Here is a 12,549-nt window from a genome sequence, read left to right as displayed (position 1 = left end):
CGTAAGGCTCTCCAGAGGGTAGTGAGGTCTGCACAACGCATCACCGGGGGCAAACTACCTGCCCTCCAGGACACCTACACCACCCGATGTTACAGGAAGGCCATAAAGATCATCAAGGACATCAACCACCCGAGCCACTGCCTGTTCACCCCGCTATCATCCAGAAGGCGAGGTCAGTACAGGTGCATCAAAGCTGGGACCGAGAGACTGAAAAACAGCTTCTATCTCAAGGCCATCAGACTGTTAAACAGCCACCACTAACATTGAGTGGCTGCTGCCAACACACTGACACTGACACTGACTCAACTCCAGCCACTTTAATAATGGGAATTGATGGGAAATGATCTAAATATATCACTAGCCACTTTAAACAATGCTACCTTATATAATGTTACTTACCCTACATTATTAATCTCATATGCATACGTATATACTGTACTCTATATCATCGACTGCATCCTTATGTAATACATGTATCACTAGCCACTTTATATTTATTCCTGGATAAATACAGGCTACATGATATATATTTATTCCTGGATAAATACAGGCTACATGATATATACTTATTCCTGGATAAATACAGGCTACATGATATATACTTATTCCTGGATAAATACAGGCTACATGATATATACTTATTCCTGGATAAATACAGGCTACATGATATATATTAAGCAATGAAGAAGAAAAAGGCCACAGTGGAAACTATATACACACATTAGACTTCATAAATATTTATTTATTTCAAATCAAAGGCATGAACTACTTCTAAATTCTACATTTCTAGTGTGCATGAACATGTCCTAAATAAGACGTAGAAGCTGTGTCCTAAATAAGACGTAGAGGCTGTGTCCTAAATAAGACGTAGAGGCTGTGTCCTAAATAAGACGTAGAGACTGCGTCCTAAATAAGACGTAGAGGCTGCGTCCTAAATAAGACGTAGAGGCTGCGTCCTAAATAAGACGTAGAGGCTGCGTCCTAAATAAGACATAGAGGCTGCGTCCTAAATAAGACGTAGAGGCTGTGTCCTAAATAAGACGTAGAAGCTGTGTCCTAAATAAGACGTAGAGGCTGTGTCCTAAATAAGACGTAGAGGCTGCGTCCTAAATAAGACATGGGGCTGTGTCCTAAATAAGACGTAGAGGCTGTTTCCTAAATAAGACGTAGAGGCTGTGTCCTAAATAAGACATAGAGGCTGTTTCCTAAATAAGACGTAGAGGCTGTGTCCTAAATAAGACATGGGGCTGTGTCCTAAATAAGACGTAGAGGCTGTTTCCTAAATAAGACCTAGAGGCTGTGTCCTAAATAAGACGTAGAGGCTGTTTCCTAAATAAGACGTAGAGGCTGCGTCCTAAATAAGACATGGGGCTGTGTCCTAAATAAGACGTAGAGTCTGTTTCCTAAATAAGACCTAGAGGCTGTGTCCTAAATTAGACGTAGAGGCTGTTTCCTAAATAAGACGTAGAGGCTGCGTCCTAAATAAGACGTAGAGGCTGTTTCCTAAATAAGACATTGAGGCTGTGGCTTAAATGTTTCCCAGCTCCCATAGGACTCTGGTCTAAAGTAGTGCACTATAATGGGAATAGAGTGCCATATGGGATGCACAGTGTGTTTCTCCTGGCCCATATACTTCTGTCAGGGAACCATGTATGTAATACATATTCTATTAACTCTATTTCTGGAACTGCACTGTTGGTTACGGGCTACTGTTGGTTACGGGCTACTGTTGGTTACGGGCTACTGTTGGTTACGGGCTTGTAAGTAAGCATTTCACTGTGAGGTCTACTACACCTGTTGTATTCAGCATTTCACTGTGAGGTCTACTACACCTGTTGTATTCAGCATTTCACTGTAAGGTCTACTACACCTGTTGTATTCAGCATTTCACTGTAAGGTCTACTACACCTGTTTTATTCAGCATTTCACTGTGAGGTCTACTACACCTGTTGTATTCAGCATTTCACTGTAAGGTCTACTACACCTGTTGTATTCAGCATTTCACTGTGAGGTCTACTACACCTGTTGTATTCAGCATTTCACTGTGAGGTCTACTACACCTGTTGTATTCAGCATTTCACTGTGAGGTCTACTACACCTGTTGTATTCAGCATTTCACTGTAAGGTCTACTACACCTGTTGTATTCAGCATTTCACTGTGAGGTCTACTACACCTGTTGCATTCAGCATTTCACTGTGAGGTCTACTACACCTGTTGTATTCAGCATTTCACTGTAAGGTCTACTACACCTGTTGTATTCAGCATTTCACTGTAAGGTCTACTACACCTGTTGTATTCAGCATTTCACTGTAAGGTCTACTACACCTGTTGTATTCAGCATTTCACTGTGAGGTCTACTACACCTGTTGTATTCAGCATTTCACTGTAAGGTCTACTACACCTGTTGTATTCAGCATTTCACTGTGAGGTCTACTACACCTGTTGTATTCAGCATTTCACTGTGAGGTCTACTACACCTGTTGTATTCAGCATTTCACTGTGAGGTCTACTACACCTGTTGTATTCAGCATTTCACTGTAAGGTCTACTACACCTGTTGTATTCAGCATTTCACTGTGAGGTCTACTACACCTGTTGCATTCAGCATTTCACTGTGAGGTCTACTACACCTGTTGTATTCAGCATTTCACTGTACGGTCTACTACACCTGTTGTATTCAGCATTTCACTGTAAGGTCTACTACACCTGTTGTATTCAGCATTTCACTGTAAGGTCTACTACACCTGTTGTATTCAGCATTTCACTGTGAGGTCTACTACACCTGTTGTATTCAGCATTTCACTGTGAGGTCTACTACACCTGTTGTATTCAGCATTTCACTGTGAGGTCTACTACACCTGTTGTATTCAGCATTTCACTGTAAGGTCTACTACACCTGTTGTATTCATCATTTCACTGTAAGGTCTACTACACCTGTTGTATTCAGCATTTCACTGTGAGGTCTACTACACCTGTTGTATTCAGCATTTCACTGTGAGGTCTACTACACCTGTTGTATTCAGCATTTCACTGTAAGGTCTACTACACCTGTTGTATTCAGCGCATGTGAGAAATTACATTTGATTTGAACTGTAGGGTAAAATAATACCAAATGTATCCTTATTTAAATTTTATAACAAACCACAATGTGTTCCAAATGGCACCCTATTCCCCATAGGGCTCTGGGCAGACGAAGTGCACTACAAATGTTAGCTTATTCCCCATAGGGCTCTGGGCAGAAGTAGAGCACTACAAATGGCACCCTATTCCCCATAGGGCTCTGGGCAGAAGTAGTGCACTACAAATGGAACATGTTGCTGTGTTAGTTACCTTGGTGAACTCTGAGTTCTGTAGGTTGGCCTCGGGGCACCAGCGCCCCCCCAGAGCCGTCAACATGGCACATTCCTGCAGATTTGCGTCTTGTTTAGTGGCTGGTTGGGGGTTGGGTAGTACCACTGTGGCAGGGTCCGCACCACCACAGAAGGGGGTACGCAGCTGGATGCCTCGGAGGAGGAGGTGACAGGCTTCTAGATCAGCCTCCCAGATATGCTGCAGAGGGGGACAGCCACAACTACAGAGAGAGACAAGCCATCATCATATACACAGACATCATCTCTCTGTCTCTCTCTCTCTGTCTCTCTATGTCTCGCTCTCTTTGTGTCTCTCTCCCTATCTCCGTCTCTCCCAGTCTGTCTCTCTCTCTCCCTGTCTCTGTCTCTCTCGCTCTCTGTCAATCCAATTTTAATTTAAGGAGTTTTATTGGCAAGTGAATTAAATAATAAACAAAAGTGAAATAAACAATAAAAATTAACAATAAACATTACACTCACAAAAGTTCCAAGAGAATAAAGACATTTCAAATGTCATATTATGTCTTTATACAGTCCTATAAGGATGCGCAAATAGTTAAAAGTACAAAAGGGAAAATAAATCAACATAAATATGGGTTGTATTTAAAATGGTGTTTGTTCTTCACTGGTTGCCCTTTTCTTGTGGCAACAGGGCACACATCTTACTGCTGTGATGGAACACTATGGTATTTCACCCAGTAAACATGAGAGTTACACTACCATTCAAAAGTTTGGGGTGACTTAGAAATTTCCACCAAAACACCAGTCTCAACGTCAACAGTGAAGAGGAGACTCCGGGATGTTGGCCTTCTAGGCAGAGTTGCAAAGAAAAAGCCATATATCAGACTAGCCAATAAAAAGAAAAGATTAAGATGGCATCCCGGAGTCGCCTCTTCACTGTTGACGTTGAGACTGGTGTTTGCGGGTCCTATTTAATGGAGCTGCCAGTTTCCAGCTACAAACTAGACACTCTAATGTACTTGTCCTCTTGCTCAGTTGTGCACCGGGGCCTCCCACTCCTCTTTCTATTCTGGTGAGAGCCAGTCTGTGCTGTTCTGTGAAGGGAGTAGTACACAGCGATGTACGAGATCTTCAGTTTTTTGGCAATTTATCGCATGGAATAGCCTTCATTTCTCAGAACAAGAATAGACTGACGAGTTTCAGAAGAAAGTGATTTGTTTCTGGCCATTTTGAGCCTGTGATCGAACCCACACATGCTGATGCTCCAGATACTCAATTAGTCTAAAGAAGGCCAGTTTTATTGCTTATTTAATCAGGACAACAGTTTTCAGCTGTGCTAAAATAATTGCAAAAGGGTTTTCTAATGATCAATTAGCCTTTTAAAATGATAAACTTGGATTAGCTAAAACAACGTGCCATTGGAACACAGGAGTGATGGTTGCTGATAATGGTCCTCTGTACTCCTATGTAGATATTCCATAAAAAAATCTGCTGTTTCCAGCTACAATAGTCATTTACAACATTAACAATGTCTACGCTGTATTTCTGATCAATCTGAAGTTGAAAAAAATGTGCTTTTCTTTTCAAAAGAAGGACTCCAAACTTTTGAACATTAGCGTATATTGGGGTTTATCAAAATTGGATTTGTTTTCAAATTTGTATTAATATTTGTAGGTCTGTGCAATCTGAGGGAGATATGTGTCTCTAATATGGTCAAACATTTGGCAGGAGGTTAGGAAGTACAGCTCAGATTTCACCTCATTTTGAGGGCAGTGTGCACATAGCCTGTCTTCTCTCGAGAGCCAGGCTGCCAACACACTGACTCCAGCTACGTTAATAATGGAAATTGATGTCTAAATATATCACTAGTCACTTTAAACAATGCTACTTAATATAATTTTTTACATACCCTACATTACTCATCTCATATGTATACGTATATACTGTACTCTATATCATCTACTGCATCTTTATGTAATACATGTATCACTATCCACTTTAAACTAAACTTTGTTTACATACCCTACATTACTCATCTCATATGTATATACTGTACTCGATACCATCTACTGCATCTTGTCTATGCCGCTCTGTACCATCACTCATCCATACATCTTTATGTACATATTCTTTATCCCTTTACACTTGTGTGTATAAGGTAGTAGTTTTGGAATTGTTAGGTTAGATTACTCGTTGGTTATTACTGCATTGTTGTAGAATTTAATGGCTCTTTTCTGGATTTTGATATTTAGCGGGTATTGGCCTAATTCTGCTCTGCATTATTTGGTGTTCAGAATTACTTGACACATTGGGGAAAAAAACAGAGAAAACTAGAATGCTATTTGGCCCTAAACAGAGAGTACACAGTTGCAGAATACCTGACCACTGTGACTGACCCAAACTTAAGGAAAGCTTTGACTATGTACAGACTGATTGAGCATCGCCTTGCTATTGAGAAAGGCCACCGTAGGCATACCTGGCTCTCAAGGCATACTGCCCACAAAATGCGGTGGAAACTGCAAAATGCGGTGGAAACTTCCTAACCTCCTGTCCAATGTATGACCATATTAGAGACACATGTTTCCCTCACATTACACAGATCCACAAAGAATTAGAAAACAAACCTGATTTTGATAAACTCCCATATCTACTGGGTGAAATACCACAGTGTACCATCACAGCAGCAAGATGTGTGACCTGTTTTGTGACCTGTTGCCACGAGAAAAGGGCAACCAGTGAAGAACAAACACCATTGTAAATACAACCTATATTTATGCTTTTTTATTTTCCCTTTTGTACATCGTTACAACACTGAATATAGACATTATATGACATTTGTAATGTCTTTACTCTTTTGAAACTTCTGTGAGTGTAATTGTTTATTTCACTTTGAATATTATCTACCTCACTTGCTTGGCAATGTTAACACATGTTTCCCATGCCAATAAAGCCCCTTGAATTGAATTGATAAAAATTGAGAGACAGAGACAGAAAGAGACAGAGAGAAAGACAGAGAGAAAAAAAAGCTCACCTGTGCAGTCTGTCTTCCAGTAACTCGATGTACTTGACAACATTCTCTTTCAGAGTCAGTTCTTTTGTGGAGAAAAGACAGAAACAGAGAGTTATTAACAGTTTATAACATATCTATAGAATTGCAATATCTCTGCCCTAAGTCTTCCCCTCTCTGTCCCCTACCTACTCTGCCCTCAATCATCTCCTCTCTCTGTCCCCTATCTACTCTGCCCTCAGTCCTCTCCTCTCTCTGTCCCCTATCTACTCTGCCCTCAGTCATCTCCTCTCTCTGTCCCCTATCTACTCTGCCCTCAGTCCTCTCCTCTCTCTGTCCCCTATCTACTCTGCCCTCAGTCATCTCCTCTCTCTGTCCCCTATCTACTCTGCCCTCAGTCCTCTCCTCTCTCTGTCCCCTATCTACTCTGCCCTCAGTCATCTCCTCTCTCTGTCCCCTATCTACTCTGTCATTCGGAAACACAATGTCAACTATATGTGTGGGGAACAGGAGAACAGGTAGATGACCCTGTTACCTGAAAGACAATCATCCACATGCAAACTCGTCTCCCATCCCAGAGAGGCTCCCCTGGGTTCTACCCCACCACCCTCCTGGCCTCATCTACTCACCATGCTGGGCCTGTCTGGCCTCCAGCTCCAGTTTCAGCTGTTGTTGTTGTGTCTTCATCTTGGCCAGATCCTGGCTGTTACCAAAACTCAGGCTGTGGAGTCTCTTCACTAGCAGCTCCAGCCTGTCTCTTTCTCCGTAGACAGCTCTCATCTCTGCCTTCAGCTCCTTAGCACTGCTGAAGGCATTACCTACAACATAACAACACAGCTCTCATCTCTGCCTTCAGCTCCTTAGCACTGCTGAAGGCATTACCTACAACATAACAACACAGCTCTCATCTCTGCCTTCAGCTCCTTAGCACTGCTGAAGGAATTACCTACAACATAACAACGCACTGTTGTAACAAAACACAACACAGCTCTCATCTCTGCCTTCAGCTCCTTAGCACTGCTGAAGGCATTACCTACAACATAACAACACAGCTCCCATCTCTGCCTTCAGCTCCTTAGCACTGCTGAAGGCATTACCTACAACATAACACAGGTCTCATCTCTGCCTTCAGCTCCTTAGCACTGTTGAAGGCATTACCTACAACATAACAACACAGCTCTCATCTCTGCCTTCAGCTCCTTAGCACTGCTGAAGGAATTACCTACAACATAACAACGCACTGTTGTAACATAACACAACACAGCTCTCATCTCTGCCTTCAGCTTCTTAGCACTGCTGAAGGCATTACCTACAACATAACAACACAGCTCTCATCTCTGCCTTCAGCAGCATTGGCGACTCCATTACCCGCAGTATTAGACTTAAAACGAATCATCCAGCGATCATACACTGTTTACCGGGGGGCAGGGCTGCCGACGTTAAGGCTAATCTGAAGATGGTGCTGGCTAAAGCTAAAACTGGCGAGTGTAGAGAGTATAGAGATATTGTTATCCACGTCGGCACCAACGATGTTAGGATGAAACAGTCAGAGATCACTAAGCGCAACATAGCTTCTGAGTGTAAATCAGCTAGAAAGATGTGTCGGCATTGAGTAATTGTCTCTGGCCCCCTCCCAGTTAGGGGGAGTGATGAGCTCTACAGCAGAGTCTCACAACTCAATCGCTGGTTGAAAACTGTTTTCTGCCCCTCCCAAAAGATAGAATTTGTAGATAATTGGCCCTCTTTCTGGGACACACCCACAAACAGGACCAAGCCTGACCTGCTCAGGAGTGACGGACTCCATCCTAGCTGGAGGGGTGCTCTCATTTTATCTACCAACATAGACAGGGCTCTAACTCCTCTAGCTCCACAATGAAATAGGGTGCAGGCCAGGCAGCAGGCTGTTAGCCAGCCTGCCAGCATAGTGGAGTCTGCCACTAGCACAGTCAGTGTAGTCAGCTCAGCTATCACCATTGAGACCGTGTCTGTGCCTCGACCTAGGTTGGGCAAAACTAAACATGGCGGTGTTCGCCTTAGCAATCTCACTAGGATAAAGACCACCTCCATTCCTGTCATTATTGAAAGAGATCATGATACCTCACATCTCAAAATAGGGCTACTTAATGTTAGATCCCTTACTTCAAAGGCAATTATAGTCAATGAACTAATCAGTGATCATAATCTTGATGTGATTGGCCTGACTGAAACATGGCTTAAGCCTGATGAATTTACTGTGTTAAATGAGGCCTCACCTCCTGGCTACACTAGTGACCATATCCCCCGTGCATCCCGCAAAGGCGGAGGTGTTGCTAGCATTTACGATTGCAAATTTCAATTTACCCCCCAAAAAAAATGACGTTTTCGTCTTTTGAGCTTCTAGTCATGAAATCTATGCAGCCTACTCAATCACTTTTTATAGCTACTGTTTACAGGCCTCCTGGGCCATATACAGCGTTCCTCACTGAGTTCCCTGAATTCCTATCGGACCTTGTAGTCATAGCAGATAATATTCTAATCTTTGGTGACTTTAATATTCACATGGAAAAGTCCACAGACCCACTCCAAAAGGCTTTCGGAGCCATCATCGACTCAGTGGGTTTTGTCCAACATGTCTCTGGACCCACTCACTGTCACAGTCATACGCTGGACCTAGTTTTGTCCCATGGAATAAATGTTGTGGATCTTAATGTTTTTCCTCATAATCCTGGACTATCGGACCACCATTTTATTACGTTTGCAATTGCAACAAATAATCTGCTCAGACCCCAACCAAGGATCATCAAATGTCGTGCTATAAATTCACAGACAACACAAAGATTCCTTGATGTCCTTCCAGATTCCCTCTGTCTACCCAAGGACGCCAGAGGACAAAAATCAGTTAACCACCTAACTGAGGAACTCAATTTAACCTTGCGTAATACCCTAGATGCAGTTGCACCCCTAAAAACCAAAAACATTTCTCATAAGAAACTAGCTCCCTGGTACACAGAAAATACCCGAGCTCTGAAGCAAGCTTCCAGAAAATTGGAACGGAAATGGCGCCACACCAAACTGGAAGTCTTCCGACTAGCTTGGAAAGACAGTACTGTGCAGTGCCGAAGAGCCCTTACTGTTGCTCGATCATCGTATTTTTCTAACTTAATTGAGGAAAATAAGAACAATCCGAAATTCCTTTTTGATACTGTCGCAAAGCTAACTAAAAAGCAGCATTCCCCAAGAGAGGATGACTTTCACTTTAGCAGTGATAAATTCATGAACTTCTTTGAGGAAAAGATTATGATTATTGAAAGCAAATTACGGACTCCTACTTAAATCTGCGTATTCCTTCAAAGCTCAGTTGTCCTGAGTCTGCACAACTCTGCCAGGACCTAGGATCAAGAGAGACGCTCAAGTGTTTTAGTACTATATCTCTTGACACAATGATGAAAATAATCATGGCCTCTAAACCTTCAAGCTGCATACTGGACCCTATTCCAACTAAACTAATGAAAGAGCTGCTTCCTGTGCTTGGCCCTCCTATGTTGAACATAATAAACGGCTCTCTATCCACCGGATGTGTACCAAACTCACTAAAAGTGGCAGTAATAAAGCCTCTCTTGAAAAAGCCAAACCTTGACCCAGAAAATATAAAAAACTATCGGCCTATATCGAATCTTCCATTCCTCTCAAAAATTTTAGAAAAGGCTGTTGCAACAACTCACTGCCTTCCTGAAGACAAACAATGTATAGAAAATGCTTCAGTCTGGTTTTAGACCCCATCATAGCACAGAGACGGCACTTGTGAAGGTGGTAAATTACATTTTAATGGCATCGGACCGAGGCTCTGCATCTGTCCTCGTGCTCCTAGACCTTAGTGCTGCTTTTGATACCATCGATCACCACATTCTTTTGGAGAGATTGGAAACCCAAATTGGTCTACACGGACAAGTTCTGGCCTGGTTTATATCTTATCTGTCGGAAAGATATCAGTTTGTCTCTGTGAATGGTTTGTCCTCTGACAAATCAACTGTAAATTTCGGTGTTCCTCAAGGTTCCGTTTTAGGACCACTATTGTTTTCACTATATATTTTACCTCTTGGGGATGTTATTCGAAAACATAATGTTAACTTTCACTGCTATGCGGATGACACACAGCTGTACATTTCAATGAAACATGGTGAAGCCCCAAAATTGCCAATGCTAGAAGCATGTGTTTCAGACATAAGGAAGTGGATGGCTGCAAATGTTCTACTTTTAAACTCGGACAAAACTGAGATGCTTGTTCTAGGTCCCAAGAAACAAAGAGATCTTCTGTTGAATCTGACAATTAATCTTAATGGTTGTACAGTCGTCTCAAATAAAACTGTGAAGGACCTCGGCGTTACTCTGGACCCTGATCTCTCTTTTGAAGAACATATCAAGACCATTTCAAGGACAGCTTTTTTCCATCTACGTAACATTGCAAAAATCAGAAACTTTCAGTCCAAAAATGATGCAGAAAAATTAATCCATGCTTTTGTCACTTCTAGGTTAGACTACTGCAATGCTCTACTTTCCGGCTACCCGGATAAAGCACTAAATAAACTTCAGTTAGTGCTAAATACGTCTGCTAGAATCCTGACTAGAACCAAACAATTTGATCATATTACTCCAGTGCTAGCCTCTCTACACTGGCTTCCTGTCAAAGCCAGGGCTGATTTCAAGGTTTTACTGCTAACCTACAAAGCATTACATGGGCTTGCTCCTACCTATCTCTCTGATTTGGTCCTGCCGTACATACCTACACGTACGCTACGGTCACAAGACGCAGGCCTCCTAATTGTCCCTAGAATTTCTAAGCAAACAGCTGGAGGCAGGGCTTTCTCCTATAGAGCTCCATTTTTATGGAACGGTCTGCCTACCCATGTCAGAGACGCAAACTCGGTCTCAACCTTTAAGTCTCTACTGAAGACTCATCTCTTCAGTGGGTCATATGATTGAGTGTAGTCTGGGCCAGGAGTGGGAAGGTCAACGGAAAGGCTCTGGAGCAACGAACCGCCCTTGCTGTCTCTGCCTGGCCGGTTCCCCTCTTTCCACTGGGATTCTCTGCCTCTAACCCTATTACAGGGGCTGAGTCACTGGCTTACTGGGGCTCTCTCATGCCGTCTCTGGAGGGGGTGCGTCACCTGAGTGGGTTGATTCACTGATGTGGTCATCCTGTCTGGGTTGGCGCCCCCCCCCCCCCCCCCCCCCATTGGGTTGTGCCGTGGCGGAGGTCTTTGTGGGCTATACTCAGCCTTGTCTCAGGATGGTAAATTGGTGGTTGAAGATATCCCTCTAGTGGTGTGGGGGCTGTGCTTTGGCAAAGTGGGTGGGGTTATATCCTTCCTGTTTGGCCCTGTCCGGGGGTGTCCTCGGATGGGGCCACAGTGTCTCCTGACCCCTCCTGTCTCAGCCTCCAGTATTTATGCTGCAGTAGTTTATGTGTCGGGGGCTAGGGTCAGTTTGTTATATCTGGAGTACTTCTCCTGTCCTATTCGGTGTCCTGTGTGAATCTAAGTGTGCATTCTCTAATTCTCTCCTTCTCTCTTTCTCTCTCTCGGAGGACCTGAGCCCTAGGACCATGCCCCAGGACTACCTGACATGATGACTCCTTGCTGTCCCCAGTCCACCTGGCCGTGCTGCTGCTCCAGTTTCAACTGTTCTGCCTTATGATTATTCGACCATGCTGGTCATTTATGAACATTTGAACATCTTGGCCATGTTCTGTTATAATCTCCACCCGGCACAGCCAGAAGAGGGCTGGCCACCCCACAGCCTGGTTCCTCTCTAGGTTTCTTCCTAGGTTTTGGCCTTTCTAGGGAGTTTTTCCTAGACACCGTGCTTCTACACCTGCATTGCTTGCTGTTTGGGGTTTTTGCTGGGTTTCTGTACAGCACTTTGAGATATCAGCTGATGTACGAAGGGCTATATAAATACATTTGATTTGATTTGATCACACTACAACACGACACGACACACTACAACACGACATGACACACTACACGACACACTACAACACAACAACACTACACGACACACTACAACACAACACACTACAACACTACACAACACAACACGACACACTACAACACAACACACTACCACACGACATGACACAACACACTACAACACACTACAACACGACATGACATGACACAACGCACTACAACACAGCACGACATGACACAACACACAACACAACGCACTACAACACAACAACACGACACAACA

At 43.2% G+C, this 12,549-nt stretch overlaps 1 protein-coding gene across 3 annotated transcripts in view; it reads right to left on the bottom strand.

The window, feature by feature from the left end:
- The window catches only part of LOC139377020 (DISC1 scaffold protein), a 93,912-nt gene that overhangs the window by 38,952 nt on the left and 42,411 nt on the right, over positions 1 to 12,549 (bottom strand). For 2 of the 3 annotated variants that reach the window (XR_011627985.1, XM_071120091.1), the window contains exons 9-11: positions 6,948 to 7,136; positions 6,343 to 6,403; positions 3,331 to 3,571 (exon numbers count right to left, since the gene is read on the bottom strand). Coding sequence is in view for 2 of the 3 variants with exons in the window: in XM_071120091.1 (XP_070976192.1) it covers positions 3,331 to 3,571; positions 6,343 to 6,403; positions 6,948 to 7,136 (491 nt within the window). In the remaining variant the exon portion in view is untranslated. Of the gene's footprint in view, positions 1 to 3,330; positions 3,572 to 6,342; positions 6,404 to 6,947; positions 7,137 to 12,549 lie in introns of those variants that run through there. The other variant, XM_071120090.1, reaches the window with a different exon arrangement.

Source organism: Oncorhynchus clarkii, chromosome 20 (assembly GCF_045791955.1).
Source record: "Oncorhynchus clarkii lewisi isolate Uvic-CL-2024 chromosome 20, UVic_Ocla_1.0, whole genome shotgun sequence".
Lineage (NCBI taxonomy): Eukaryota > Metazoa > Chordata > Actinopteri > Salmoniformes > Salmonidae > Oncorhynchus > Oncorhynchus clarkii.
The sequence above is the reverse complement of the archived record's forward strand: the minus strand, read 5'-3'. Positions and strand labels throughout refer to the sequence as shown.